At 45.5% G+C, this 15,694-nt stretch overlaps 1 protein-coding gene across 1 annotated transcript; it reads left to right on the forward strand.

Annotated features, from left to right (window-relative positions):
- Positions 1–596: 596 nt before the first annotated feature.
- LOC109272206 (HIG1 domain family member 1A, mitochondrial-like) lies at positions 597–1,128 on the forward strand (the record flags this gene model as incomplete). Its single annotated transcript, XM_053890749.1, has 1 exon — positions 597–1,128. A coding segment is annotated over one exon (312 nt), but the record flags the coding sequence as incomplete, so codon positions are not given.
- Between the last annotated feature and the right edge of the window lie 14,566 nt (positions 1,129–15,694).

Below are 15,694 nucleotides of genomic sequence, written 5' to 3' on the forward strand. Positions count from 1 at the left end.
GAGCGCATGTGCGTGCACTCCCCTGGGGGGTGGGGGAGGGGCAGAGAGCAAGGGAAAGAAAGGACCCCGAGCAGCCTCCTCGGATGTCAGCGCAGAGCCCCCCACGGGGCTTTAACCCCCCCAGCCGTGAGACTGTGACCTGAGCCGAAACCAAGAGTCGGACGCTGAACCAGCTGAGCCACCCAGGTGCCCGAGCATGGGACTCTTGATCTTGGGGTCGTGAGTTCAAGCCCCACGTTGGGTTCAGAGTTTACTTGCAAACAAAAAGCAGGAGTCTGGTATGCTGCTGGGAACTCAGTGCAGATCTGTAGAGTGATTGGGTCCCCGTCATCAGGTTATGCCTTCACGTTATATACTGTTTTGAAATAAATAACGGACGTGTATGATTTGGAGGTAAATAAATGCATCATTTGGTCATAGGCTGCCAGCTCCTGAGAAGCCACATCCGGACTAAAGCAGAGGAAGGCCCATCACCTAGACGTACTCGGAGACTGAAGTGCCTCGTGTTGGGTAAGTCTGCTTTACTATGTTAACACAGGGCAGCTGAGGTAGCGTTTTTAGAATCTTGTGCAAGGACGGAAACCGGTTGGAGCTTGAGAGTTCCTGCCGTTGCACCTTCTTCCGTCACTTTGTCCACCGGCACGGATGTTTCTCTTTCTTCGTATGATGATCAGGGATCTAGGCGTATCCGAAAGGCTAGGGAGGCACCGTTTGTTCCCAGCGGAATGGCAGGCTTTGCAGCAATTGCTGTGTATGGACCGTATCCATTGAAGAGCAGGGAAGATACTAGAAGGTCTGTTCAGCTGATCCACGTGTGCCTGGCAGCCCAAGGCTTTGTCGTGGGAGCAATGACTCTGGGTGTGGGCTATTCCATGTGTAAGGAATTCTGGGCAAAACCTAAACCTTAGAAAAAGAGAAGCTGTCATGGGGCGCCTGGGTGGCTCAGTCGGTTGGGCGTCCGACCTCAGCTCAGGTCATGATCTCACGGTTTGTGGGTTCGAGCCCCCGCGTTGGGCTCTGTGCTGACCGCTCAGAGCCTGGAGCCTGCTTCGGATTCTGTGTCTCCCTGGCTCTCTGCCCCTCCCCCGCTCATGCTCGGTCTCTCTCTCTCTCTTTCTCAAAAATAAACATTCCAAAAAAAAAACATTTAAAAAGAAAAAGAGAAGCCATCCTGGTGTTGTTGGTGGTGCTTGCTCTGTACATCGCACGTTGAGCTTATATGTTGAAAATCAATGGCTTGAATGGGTCAGACAACAACGTGGGAATTTAGATACTGTCTTCCTTTCTTGCAGGCTCAATTTGCCTGGTGACCAAATTACTAGTGATTAGTTAGCTGGGTCATTCTGGGGAGTCACATTAGCCCAGAGGAAACACGTCACTTATAAACGTTCTCGTTAGTGGTAAAACGTGCATCTTCTTAAAGTCTTCTTACGAAATGAGTGGCAAAGAGAACAACTTGGCAATCCCGAACTCCTCCCAGTGGCTGCAGACTGTCACGTGCTTTGGATGTTCTGTAGGAATCCTGTGTAATTTAACTTTTTTCTGCCTGTTTTGCAGACTGGTCGAGTGCTTCAGTTTCTAGGGCTGGTTGGCTCTTAGACTCCTTTCAGAGCAACGCATAGAATATGCTTGCCCACAACTGAACGTGTGTGTGTGTGTGTGTGTGTTTAAACCAAACCTAAAAACCTGATGACAGCTGCTTAGAAGTAGTATTTATTTCAGAATCATGCGTACACATGAGAATAACTTAAGTATGGGTCCCAGTTTAGCTTTTTTTTTATAACTGCAGAATTATGTTTATGCTGCTGTTGTATTAGAATAATTTTGAAATGTCATCTGGAAATGGGAATGTGTATTTTAAGGACTAATGCAAAGGTAAATGGAAAACACTTTTTAAATGTATGAAATTTGTTTATGTTTCTTTGTAAGAAGCATAGATGTGAACCAATTACCTGTAATCGAAGTGAGTAGTGATTTGTCAGCAAGGTGGTTTGGTCAGACATTATACACAAACTTTGGTATGTTTCAGAATGCTTTATTGCACTTGTGGAATTTTCTTGTCTGACCTGAATTTACATTCCGTGGTGATAACATGGTAAATGTAGTGTTATTAAAGTAAGTGAACACACACACACAGACACACACACACACACACACACACACACACACACAATTTGTGCAAGGACAAAGGACATTTACGTCCGTGTGATTCTCTGAGAATGATGGCCCCTGGGGTTGGGCAATAGATTGCTCCTGTCTTCTAGCAAGGTTTCTTCCATGGCCACTCTGCTTTCCTTGGAGAACGCCCTCCCCGCCTGGACCATGGGGAGACTGCCAATCAAGGTGCCTTATTGTGTCTCCCCCACCCACTCACCCAGAGATCAGCCAATTAGAGAGCTCTATTCCAGTCTCCTACCAACAGTGCCTCCCTGATTGGTTCAGAGATGAGCAAGGGCTCACACTGAGCCTATCAGAGCACGCCTTGGGACTCCTCTGCCAGAGTTAGCATGGAGAATAAATTTAGCCTTAAAAGTTAAGGAAAACTCCCGAAATTGGATGCCTTTAGGTCCAAGTTAAACTCCGCTTCAGCTCTGTCCCAGACATTAGATCTACTTAGTGGCCTTATCTCGGAGGCAAAGAGATTTCTGTCCCTCCCCGTAATGGCCGTCCTCACAATACCGATTCACATATACCCAGAAATTCAATTTGGGAAGAGAGATGGGCTGGCAATTGTAGGGGGAAAGTAGTGGCCTCCTAGATTTATATTTAGAGTATTCTTTAAAAAAAAAAAAAAAAAATGGAGGGGTGCTTGGCTAGCTCAGTCGGTGGAGACGTGACTCTTGATCTTGAGGTTCTTGATCTTGAGGTTGTGAGTTTGAGCCCCATGTTGGGTGTAGAGATTACTTAGAGTTAAAATCTTGGGGTGCCTGGTGACTCGGTCAGTTAAGCGTCCGACTTCGTCTGAGGTCATGATCTCACCGTTGGTGACTTTTAGCCCCGTGGGGGGCTCTGGGCTGACAGCTCAGAGCCTGGAGCCCACTTTGGATTCTGTGTCTCCCTCTCTCTCTGCCCCCTCCTCTGCTCTCCCTCTCTCTCTCTCTTTCAAATATAAACTTAAAAAAAAAAAAAATTAAATGTAAAATCTTTAAAAAAAAAAAAAAAAAGTCAGAGGGGAGGGGAACTCTGGTTGCATATTGGTACCAACAGTGACCAGGTTTAAATTTGGATGCTGAATTCCTGGCACTGAAGGGTTTGACCCAGCCTCTCATGCTTACTCCTGTCTATTGCACGGTGATTCTATGCTAGTCATTGTGATAAGCTCTGAGAACACAAGCATGAGAAGACGTACCGTGCTGGGGAGGAACAGCAGAACATCAGAATTCAGCTCCCCCTGGCCATTCGCTATGAGAATTATTTTCTAAACCCACTTACCAAGAGCCCCCGGCTGTGTAGCCTCAAACCTAACAGACCCATTTTCTTCCTCAGGGTACTTGAAATTCAATAAATTCCAGAAAATATTCTCAGATTTGTCTCCCACCCTTGCTACCTGGTCACTGAACTTGAAACAAGTTGAACTTTCCGAGTTTGGTTTTATTTTGTGGGGGCCATTTGTTTTTTATTTCAAAATAAATTGATCACAGAGGTTATCCAGATTCCAGAGTTGTTAAAAAGTGGGCAAAAAGGTTTGAATTATGGGTTACATGAGCGGCTCCATCGGTGGAGCATCCGACTCTTGATTTCCGCTCAGGTCACACTCTACCGGTTCGTGGGATTGAGCCCCTTCATGGTATTAGCATGGAGCCCACTTGGGATTTTCCCTCTCCCTCTGTTTCTCTCTCTCTGCGCTCCTCCCCTGCTCTCTCGCTCTGTCTCCAAAACAAAAAACAAAAAAAACTGAACTTAAAAAAAAAAAGTTTTTAAAAACTCAATCCAAAAGAAAGCAAGAAAAAATAAAAAGATAAAATAAAATAAAATAAAATAAAATAAAATAAAAATAAAAATCACTGTAAGTACAAATGTGTAAATGACCTAAACATTCCGATTAAAAAACCGGAGCTTGTCGGGCTGCATAAAAAGGCAAGAGCCAGGCCACCTGGGTGGGTCAGTCAGTTGTGTGTCAGTTGAGTCTTGGGCTCGAGCCCCGCCTTGGGCTCCCCGGCCGAGCATGGAGCCTGCTTGGGATGCTCTTTCTCTCTCTTTCGATGTCCCTCTCTAAGAAAAAAAAAAAAAAGACAGGGGCCAAAAAACCAACTTTAAATATAAAGACACAGATTAGAGGGGTGCCTGGGTAGCTCAGTCAGTTAAGCCTCCGACTCGATTTCAGCTCAGGTCACGATTTCACAGGATTCTCTCTCTCCCTCTCTCTCTGCCTCTCCCCCCACCCCCACCCCTGTCTCAAAAATAAATAAACATTAAAAAAAAAAAACGACAGCTAAGATTCTTTTGAGGACCTACTGTGTGCCAGGCTATTCCCATTTACTTTATTGTTATGAGAGGGCACTCTGCTTCTGTCCCCCCACCTTTTTTTTTTTTTTTTTTTTTTAGAGAGAGAGAGAGAGAGAGCGAGCACGCGTGCACAAGCAGGGGGCAGGGACAGAGGGAGAGAGAATCTTAAGCAGGCTCCACACTCAGCGCAGAGCCTGACAAGGGGTTCGATCCCACAACGGCGAGATCATGACCTGAGCCAAAGTCGGGTCGAATGCTCAGCTGACTGAACCACCCAGGCGCCCCACTTCTGTCTCACTTTAGAGCCGATCATAAAAGGGACTGTGAATGCGGGGGGAGGGGGGGGACCTCAAGTTCCGATCATCACAAATTCTGGATATCTTCACTTACACACGTTTTTCACTCTTCCTGCCTAGTTAGGGGGCTGAAAATGGAGAACAGAGTAACTGGTTCATCTCCCATGTTTCCCTGGCTCATAGGATCGCTTTGCTTCACTATTTTAGCCCCAGAGGCTGGGCGCTGCGTTACGATAAAGTTTTCTTAACGGAGATGGAAATATAGTCGCATAACGTTCTTATGCCTCGTGAAATAGCCTTTTTTTTATTGTTTCTCAGCCATTAGCCGGAATAAAGTGTTGCACCTTGCTGTGTGTGTGTGCACTGCGTGTAAACTGAACACCGTACCCCTCCCTTTCAAAGACTTTCAACCGCCTCCACACCCCCACCCCACCCCCACCCAGCTTAACATGTTTCCTTCTATTGTGAAGAGAAAATCCCGTGCATGCAGAAGCTGAGGCTCATGAATTTTTTTTCTCCTCAAGGTGCTTACCTAAGATGAGCTTCGCGATTGGAATGCAAAGGGGCATCAAACAGAATCTCAATCGCATTAGAGAAGATAAGCAGTTATCAGATGGCTTGACTGATTGGGTGGTTAAGGATTTTGCTAAGGAAGCCACTTTCGGTACCGCATTCGAGGGGCTTAAGCTGGAGGTGGCCTGGTAAAGTCCTGTCACTTAACTTGCTTTTGGTAATATCATTTTTCCCCCCTATCTGTTGCTGCCAACCCAGGTTGTGATTTTCCAAATAAAAAGCCTGGAAGATCTCCCTACTTTCCTGCCCACCGAGGCAGTCCCCAAATCAGTGGGGTCATCCCCCCTGCAATCAAAGTCACCGGTCTTCTTCTAAAACGAGGGTGTGGAAATAAGGCTGTGTGGGGCTCCCTGCCAAGATGCGCGCAAGTAAAATTCCAAGCCCACCCGTGGAAATTCTGAGATTCGAAAACCAAAGTGCACAACCGCCTCCAAAGCAGACTAACCATTTCGAATCCATTTCTTTTCTTTCTGCCTAAAGACATTCTCAGCATCTGAAAAAGCCCATTCAGCGGGCAAGAGGTGATAATTATCCTACTCCTAAAAATGACGAGGATTTAAAAAGCCAGATGCCAACCCAGGGAGACTAGGGCTTAACAGGGCTTTGGGCAGAGGGACCCAGAGAAGTTTCCCATCTGCAGTGCGTAACTTGAAGGGAAATCCTGACTCCAATTATAGAGCAAAGACAAAATCCCTTGAATCCTTTCAATACATCCATCTTCCCTAGCCAAATTGTGTTCTTTTTCCTCCCCACACCCTACGCCCTCCCGCATTTCCATAAACAATATGACTATCGGCTGAGCCCCTTGGTCAGCAAATAAAGGCAGAGGGCTAAGTAAATTTGCTTCCCAGCAATTATTTTTGTGAGGTCACGGAGTTAAGCATTAAAAGAACACGACTGCGGCTGGGGGTATTCAGTAACTGTATGATTTGTGCTCAAAACTGACAAAAGGGCTCGGCCAGTCTTTTACTTCCATACCCACAGAAATCATTGACCACAAGGGCTTTGTTCCCTAAATTCATCTAAGAGGAATCTTTCACATGAACGCCCCTGCATGACAGCTAATCCCTCCTGCACTCTGCTTGCCAAAGAAAGTCCGTTTGGTTAGTCGGTCTGAGTCTACACCTGCAAATTATCAGGATAATTATGATCTTTAAAAAAAAAATGGAAGAAAGTAAAAGAAAAGACAAAGGTGGGGGGCGGGCTGGGGAGAAAAAGGAAAATCTACCAAGATCTTTAGTCTCCGGAGTAGGAATTAGCCAGCTTTGTCTGTAATGGGGCAGAGAGGGAGTATTTTCTTTTTTTTTTTTTTTTTAATTTTTTTCAACGTTTATTTATTTTTGAGACAGAGAGAGACAGAGCATGAACGGGGGAGGGTCAGAGAGAGAGGGAGACACAGAATCTGAAACAGGCTCCAGGCTCCGAGCTGTCAGCACAGAGCCCGACGCGGGGCTCGAACTCACGGACCGCGAGATCGTGACCTGAGCCGAAGTCGGCTGCTCAACCGACTGAGCCACCCAGGCGCCCCGAGAGGGAGTATTTTCAGCTTTGAGGGTCATACACAGGGTTTGTGTGGCGAGATCACTAACTCTGCCTTGTGGCGCGAAAGCAGCCAGATAATACTGAATGATGGTCTCACAGGGTTCCGAGACAACTTTATTTATAGTCACCAGAATTTGAGTTGATACAATTCACATGTGTCATAAAAATCTTCTTCTTTTGATTGTTTCTCAACCATCTAAAATGTAAAAATTGTTGCAGGTTGGGCCCAGGGGCTGTAGTTGATCTAGAACAGCCAGGCTTGGAAACCCCTTTTGGTCTCGGTGATGTGAATCATTTTTGAGGGGTCTCACTACACTCACAGGGAAGCGTGGACCCTTGACGACACGGCTGGACAGTGGTTTCTGGATTTGAATATGCTCTTCAGAATGTAACGAGGGACTCCAGGGATTGAAGCGGGATATCATGCCACAGGCACTGAAGCATCCTCGACGGTCTTTTAACTGCAGATTAATCCATCTAAATCTTGGGAAACTTAGCGTTCTGGTCGTGCAGAGAAAACTCTCACCCAAGTGTCTTCCTGTAAACCACGTTTCTCAACTTCAGCACTACTGACCGGTTGGACCAAGTAACTCTTCTGTGGGGGCATCCCTGGCCTCTGCCCTCGGTTGGTTAAGCGTCCAACTCTGGATCTCGGCTCAGGTCATGTCTCACGGTTCGTGGGTTCGAGCCCCGCGTCGGGCTCTGTGCTGACGGCTCGGAGCCTGGAACCTGCTTCGGATTCTGGGTCTCCCTCTCTCTGCCCCTCCCCTGCTCATGCTCTGTCTCTTTCTCCTTTAAAAATAAATAAACATTAAAAAAAGTTTAAAAAAAAAATATATATATATATAAAAAATGTATTTAAAAAATTTTTTTAATGTTTATTTATTTTTGAGACAGAGAGAGACAGAGCATGAACGGGGGGGGGGGGGGGGTGGGGAGGTGCAGAGAGAGAGGGAGACACAGAATCGGAAGCAGGCTCCAGGCTCCGAGCCATCAGCCCAGAGCCCGACGCGGGACTCGAACTCACGGACCGCGAGATCGTGACGTGAGTCGAAGTCGGACGCTTAACCGACTGAGCCACCCAGGCGCCCCTAAAAAATGTATTTTAAAAAAAGTCTGTAAACATAGCCAAGGGCCCCTGGCTCTAAGTCAGCTGTGTCAATAGAACTTTCTGTGATGATAGAAATGTGCTCTCTCCAGGCTACCTAGTACCACTGAGTGCTTGTGTACCGAGTACTTGAAATGCACTAGTGTGCCTGGGGAGCCAAATCTCTACTTTTATTTAATTTTAATTCCTTGAAAGTTAAATTTGAGTAGCCAGTAATGGCCACCAGATTAGATGGTGCTGCTGTAACCTCAGGACCATTACCGCCTCCCCACCCACCCCATCACTGTGTAGGTCACGAGAGGAACCACAGCTTTGTGCCTGCAGCAGGGACTCAAGTCAGACGTGGAATCTGAGGCTCATTCATTTATTTAGTTAACGAATTCATTGAGCACCTATTGCATGCCTCGGGATAGACATACAGATGAACGGGAGGAATAAAATCCCTTCGGGGACCTGCATTCTCCCGTTGAGAACAGACCAAAACGTAAATGTAAATAAAGTAAATGAAAGCCATGATCCGGGCTCTATGCAATAGAAAAAGCGGGGTTGGGAGAGGTTCTCCTTTAGATCAGATATCCAGCGATGGCTGTCCAAAGCGCCACTTAAATGCACTTTGCAATGTGGATTGCTTAACACAGTGCACGCTGCCTGGAACAGAACAAAGACTTAGTGAATGTGACCCACTTTGCCTTTTGAAAGCCAGCACTCCTTGACCTTGTAAGACATTTACTATGCGGCAGGTACCCTCGGAATCGTTATAACAAGGTTGTCTCTATTATCCCCATTTTACAGATGAGGAAAACTGAGTCCCACTAACTTGTTCAACATTACACATCTATGTTATGAGAACGCTAGGATCAGAACCCAGACAACCAAAGTAGAACCCAACCAGTGCCTGCTGGTACGTGAATGTGAGCAGCACGTTTGAATTTTCCAGAGCCAAAATATACTAGCATCAGTTTTTAAATATGCCTCACAAATTAGAGATAGGGAGGTAACAACATGTGCCTTCCTGTCCTGGAGAAGAAGGACTTCTGCAGTCTTCACCTCTTGATGGAAATCTCCTGGCCACTGAGAATTCTTCAGTAACAAATTGTAACTTGTCTTGAATGTGTAGAAATCTCTGGTGTTTAGATACAATGGAAAACATCGCTTTTGCTTCATGATTCCTGAAATACGAGGAGCTGGGTCAGCTGGGAGACTCACAGATGCAAACAACCGAGAAACTTTACCTCAACGTTTCCCCTGCCCTGACACCTTCACCATCACGACGAGGCTGCCTCATCTGACCGCATTCACGCCAACGTGATCTTCAAAAGGCAGTGGATTCCCATCATTCCAGAATTGCATATTTTAGCTGCCCACGAAAGCTTATTTCCAACCCCCAAATCAATACTCTGGGTATTTTCTCAGTCATTTGCAGACCTATGCAAAGAGCAGTGCCCGGTACACATTGCAATTTCTTTTTTCTTTAAGATTTAAAAAAACATTTATTTATTGAGAGAGAGGGAGAGAGCAAGCACAAGCAGGGGAGGGGCAGAGAGAGAGAGAGAGAGAATCCCAAGCAGGCTCCGTGCTCAGCTCGGAGCTCAACGCGGAGCTCGATCTCACAAATCGTGAGACCACGACCTTAGCCGAAATCAAAGAGGACTCTCAACCGACTGAGCCAGCAAGGTGCCCCTAAAGAGTTTATTTATTTTATTTAATTTTTTTAATTTAATTTTTTATTTTTTAAAATTTACATCGAAATTAGTTAGCATATAGTGCAACAATGATTTCAGGAGTAGATGCCTTAGTGCCCCTGACCCATTTAGCCTTTCCCCCCTCCCACAACCCCTCCAGTAACCCTCTGTTCTCCATATTTTTGAGTCTCTTCTGTTTTGTCCCCCTCCCTGTTTTTATATTATTTTTGTTTCCCTTCCCTTCTGTTCATCTGTTTTGTCTCTTAAAGTCCTCATATGAGTGAAGTCATTGTGACTTTTGTCTTTCTCTGACTAATTTCACTTAGCATAATACCCTCCGGTTCCATCCACGTAGTGGCAAATGGCAAGATTTCATTCTTTTCGATTGCCGAGTAACACTCCATTGTATATATATATACCGTATTTTCTTTATCCATTCATCCATCGATGGACTTTTGGGCTCTTTCCATACTTTGGCTGTTGTTGATCATTCTGCTATAAACATGGGGGTGCATGTGTCCCTTCGAAACAGCACACCTGTATCTCTTGGATAAATACCTAGTAGTGCAATTGCTGGGTCGTAGGGTAGTTGTATTTTTAGTTTTTTGAGAACCTCCATAATGTTTTCCAGAGTGGCTGCACCAGCTTGCATTCCCACCAGCAGTGCAAAAGAGATCCTCTGTCTCCGCATCCTCGCCAACATCTGTTGTTGCCTCCGTTGTTAATGAGCCATTCTGACAGGTGTGAGGAGGTATCTCATTGTGGTTTTGATTTGTCTTTCCCTGATGATGAGTGATGTTGAGCGTTTTTTCATGTGTCGGTTGGCCATCTGGATGTCTTCTTTGGAGAAGTGTCTGTTCATGTCTTTTGCCCATTTCTTCACTGGATTATTTGTTTTTTGGGTATTGAGTTTGATAAGTTCTTTATAGATTTTGGATACTAACCCTTTAGCTGATCTGTCATTTTTAAGTAACCTCCACACCCAAGGCAGGGCTTGACCTCACAACGCCGAGATCAAGAGTCGCACGCATTGACTGAGCCAGCCAGGCACCCTCCACCCCTATCATTGCAATTTCTCACTTCAGCTCTCATGCTGTACCCATGTCCTTTCCCCCACCTATTTATCGCCATGTTTCGCATATCTTTGTGCGTTTTGTTGGAGACTGCGTTGCTTAGAATGGGCAGGGGAGGTTCTGACAAGTTCTGAAGCAGGGGAAGACTGGCATGTGCCTTAGGAGGCAAATCCTAGTGTTAATTAGGCTTCCTTCAGGCATGAGTTACAGTGATGTTGGCCATGAGCTCAATGTTAATGAATCACCATTGTGTATTAAATAAGGTGTCTTTGAACAGAGACACACGTGAAACAAGGATGTGTATTGATTGGTGGATGAAAATGTTGTGACCATAGGCTCGGAGGAGGAACCTAACTCTGTATTTGTTCTAACAGCAATGGTTTGGCATTTGAGAATTCGGTGTTCACGGCAACTTTATAGAACACGGCTACCTTGAATAAGGAGAATCAGCATGGGTAGCTAATTTGGCAGGTGCCGGTCAGAATACACCCTGGATATAAACCCCCTGGGTGGTACCACCAATTCATACAAGCGAACCCCTGCTCAGAGCGGGCCATAGCAAGCACTCACTATATGTCGGCAAGGCTTATCCTGCCGATCTTGTTTTCTCCTTTCCGGTGTGAATTTTTTTTTTTATTCTTTATCTACTTTGTATACAAGTCTTTTGTCAGATATCATAATATCTGTCTCGGGGCGCCTGGGTGGCTCAGCCTGTTGAGCATCCGACTTCAGCTCAGGTCACGATCTCCTGGTCCGTGAGTTTGAGCCCCGCGTCGGGCTCTGTGCTGACGGCTCGGAGCCTGGAGCCTGCTTGCAATTCTGTGTCTCCCTCTCTCTCTGCCCCTTCCCTGCTCATGCTCAGTCTGTCTCTGTCTCTCAACAATAAATAAATGTTAAAAAAAATTTTTTTTTAATAATATCTGTCTTGCTGCCTCACAGGACTGGGCAGATAAGATAACGAGCAGCAAAATGGTCTGCAAATGGGGGAACATAATTCAAATATTATTCACTAAGGGCGTAAAATCCTTCCTGTTGTGGTCACAGAAGCCGCCTCTCCTTGCTTTTCATAGACCAGTGCTGTGGAGCCGCCCAGGCCGCCTGTGTTGGGTGCTATTAATCAGAGGGTTTTTGTCTGTCTTTCCTTCGCATGTCATTCCAATTTGCGACACACAGTCAACCACCATGTGTGTTTTTGGTTATGACGCTGGCCTCGGAGGCCAAGAAGTGATGTGAAGTGGGTTTCCCTGATTTTGCAAACAATTGTGTGCGTTGCGGGTCTTATTACGCCATCTTCTTTCAGCACGAATTCATGGTGAGAGACCTTGAAGACCTTCTCCCTTCTTTCTGAATTTGATTTCTCATTATTGTAATGTTTGTTTGTTACTTTATTCTTTTTAAAAATAATGTATTTCTTTTTTTTTTAAATTTTTTTAACGTTTTTATTTATTTTTGAGACAGAGAGAGACAGAGCATGAATGGGGGAGGGGCAGAGAGAGAGGGAGACACAGAATCGGAAGCAGGCTCCAGGCTCCGAGCCGTCAGCCCAGAGCCCGACGCGGGGCTCGAACTCACAGACTGCGAGATCGTGACCTGAGCTTAAGTCGGACGCTTACCCGACTGAGCCACCCAGGTGCCCCAAAAATAATTTATTTCTTAATGTACATCCAAATTAGTTAGCATCTAGTGCAACAATGATTTCAGGAGTAGATTCCTTAGTGCCCCTTACATATTTAGCCCATCCCCTCTCCCACAGCCCCTCCAGCAGCCCTGTGTTCTCTGTATTTAAGAGTCTCTTACGTTTTGTCCCCCTCCCTGTTTTTATATTATTTTTGCTTCCCTTCCTTTGTGTTCATCTGCTTTGTCTCTTAAAGTCCTCATATGAGTGAAGTCATATGATTTTTGTCTTTCTGTGACTAATTTCACTTAGCATAATACCCTCCGGTTCCATCCACGTAGTAGCAAATGGCAAGATTTCATTCTTTTCGATTGCCGAGTAATACTCCGTTGTATATATAGACCACATCTTCTTTCTCCATTCATCCATCGATGGACATTTGGGCTCTTGCCATACTTTGGCTATTGTCGATAGAGCTGCTAGAAACATGGGGGTGCCTGTGTCCCTTCGAAACAGCTCACCTGGATCCCGAGATAAATGCCTACTAGTGCAATTGCTGGGTCATAGGGTAGTTCTATTTGTAATTTTTCAGAAACTTCCACACTGTTTTCCAGAGTCGCTGCACCAGTTTGCATTCCCACCAACAATGCAAAAGAGATCCTCTTCCTCCCCATCCCCGCCAACATCTGTTGTTGCCTGAGTTGTTCATGTGAGCCATTCTCACAGATGTGAGGTGGTATCTCATTGTGGTTTTGATTTGTCTTTCCCTGATGATGAGTGATGTGGAGCATTTTTTCATGTGTCGGTTGGCCATCTGGATGTCTTCTTTGGAGAAGTGTCTATTCATGTCTTTTGCCCATTTCTTCACTGGATTATTTGTTTTTTGGGTGTTGAGTTTGATAAGTTCTTTATAGATTTTGGATACTAACCCTTTATCTGATATGTCATTTGCAAGTATCTTCTCCCATTCTGTCGGTTGCCTTTTAGTTTTGCTGATTGTTTCCTTCGCTGTTTCCTTCGCTGCCTTTTATCTTGATAAGGTCCCAATAGTTCATTTTTGCTTTTGTTTCCCTCACCTCCAGAGACATGTTGAGTAAGGAGTTGCTGTGGCCAAGATCAAAGAGGTTTTTGCCTGCTTTCTCCTCCAGGATTTTGATGGCTTCCTGTCTTACATTGAGGTCTTTCATCCATTTTGAGTTTATTTTTGTGTCTGGGGTAAGAAAGGGGTCCAGGTTCATTCTTCTGCATGTCGCTGTCCAGTTTTCCCAGCCCCACTTGCTGAAGAGACTGTCTTTATTCCATTGGATGTTCTTTCCTGCTTTGTCAAAGATGAGCTGGCCAGACGTTTGTGGGTCCATTTCTGGGTTCTCTATTCTGTTCCATTGATCTGAGTGTCTGTTTCTGTGCCATACGGTATGAATTTTTAATACGTGTAAGATGGAGAGCAGAAAAATCCTTTAGGATGTTCATCAGGTGCACCAGAATAGTATAACCTTGGCATCCTAAATAATACGAACAGCCAACACTTATTGGGTCGAAACTAGGTGCCAGCCATTCTTATAAGGGATTTACTTGAGTTTGCTTATAACCCTCCCAACTGTTCTGTAAGGCAAATTCTATTATTGTGCCCATTTCACAGATGAGGAAACTAAGGTCTCAGGAAACTAAAGGTCCTGGCACCACCTCACACAACATGTAAGCCGTTGAGCCAGGATGTGAATTCAGAGCCCATGCTCAGAACCATGACATTGTTCTGCTGTCTAGTCCCTGTGCCCTCTGTCTCCCTCCCTGTCGTGTCACCTTGTGCCTTCAGTGGGGGTCAAAGAGGAAGGAGCACATCTGTTCTTTGACTCCAGTTAAACACTGCAAATTTGCCTTCCCAGAAGATAGATCCCGAAAGGCTGACTTTCCAGAAGAGCTTCTGTAGAAAGAAAGGCTTTTGTAGCTTTTGATGATATTCTTTTGATGATATTCTTTTGTAGCAAAAACCTGATCACATAGGACTGTCTATGCAAGTGTCCCCCAGTTCAGATGACCAAGGTGTCCTCGTTGTGCCTTAGCCCATGCATGCCTCTCTGCCCAGAACCCCCCTGGGACTTGTCACCATCTTAGGTTAGTAATTTATCAACTCCTGGTATTTCCTGAACACTATTTATTAAGTGCCTACTGTGTGCCAGGCACTATTCTAGGCTCGAACGGTGAACAAAACAGACACACCACTGGCATTCACAGCATCTAACAAGAGAGGCAAAATTTTAACAAGAACTTACAGAAATCATTTAATTTTGCTTTGGAGCACTGCCATAATGGAGACACCCAAGACTGAAGGGCAGGGAGAAGGCAGATGTGACTGTCACATGAGAAAAATGGCACCAGAGTACAGAGAGTGAGGCTCAGATGTGAGTTGGGGCCACGATTCAGGGGGTCTGGGGGGCAGCAGAGAATGGGGACTTTCTCCTGACACAACTGAGAGTAATGGAAAGTGGGGATTGTTTCTGCCAACACTATTTTTTTTCAATTAAGATGTAATTCAAGGGTGTCTGGCTAGCTCAGTCAGTACAGCAAGCAACTCTTTAAAAAAAAATTTTTTTTATTAAAAATGTTTATTTTTGAGAGAGACAGAGACAGAGCATGAGCCAGGGAGGGGCAGAGAGAGGGGGAGACACGGAATCCAAAGCAGGCTTCAGGCTCTGAGCTGTCAGCGCAGAGCCCGATGCAGGGCTCAAACCCACAAACTGTGAGATCGTGACCTGAACTGAAATTGGACGTTTAACCAACTGAACCACCCAGGCGCCCCTAGAGCATTCAACTCTTGATCTCAAGGTCATGAGTTCAAGTCCCATGTTGAGTATAGAGCTTTGTTAAAGAAAGAAAGAAAATAATATGACTCATATACCATAAAATTTGTTCTTTTATTTATTTAAAGATTTTATTTTATTATTTAAAAAAAAATTTTTAACGTTTATTTATTTTTGAGACAGAGAGAGACAGAGCATGAACGGGGGAGGACAGAGAGAGAGGGAGACACAGAATCCAAAACAGCCTCCAGGCTCTGAGCTGTCAGCACAGAGCCCCACGTGGGGCTCGAACTCACAAACCGTGAGATCATGACCTGAGCCAAAATCAGGCACTTAACTGACTGAGCCACCCAGGTGCCCCAAAGATTTTATTTTTTTAAAGTAATCTTGGGGCGCCTGGGTGGCTCAGTCGGTTGAGCGGCCGACTTCGGCTCAGGCCATGATCTCGCGGTCCGTGAGTTCGAGCCCCGCGTCGGGCTCTGTGGTGACAGCTCAGAGCCTGGAGCCTGTTTCGGATTCTGTGTCTCCCTCTCTCTGACCCTCCCCCGTTCATGCTCTGTC

Source organism: Panthera pardus, unplaced genomic scaffold (genome assembly GCF_024362965.1).
Source record: "Panthera pardus isolate Hobbes unplaced genomic scaffold, ASM2436296v1 HiC_scaffold_25, whole genome shotgun sequence".
Lineage (NCBI taxonomy): Eukaryota > Metazoa > Chordata > Mammalia > Carnivora > Felidae > Panthera > Panthera pardus.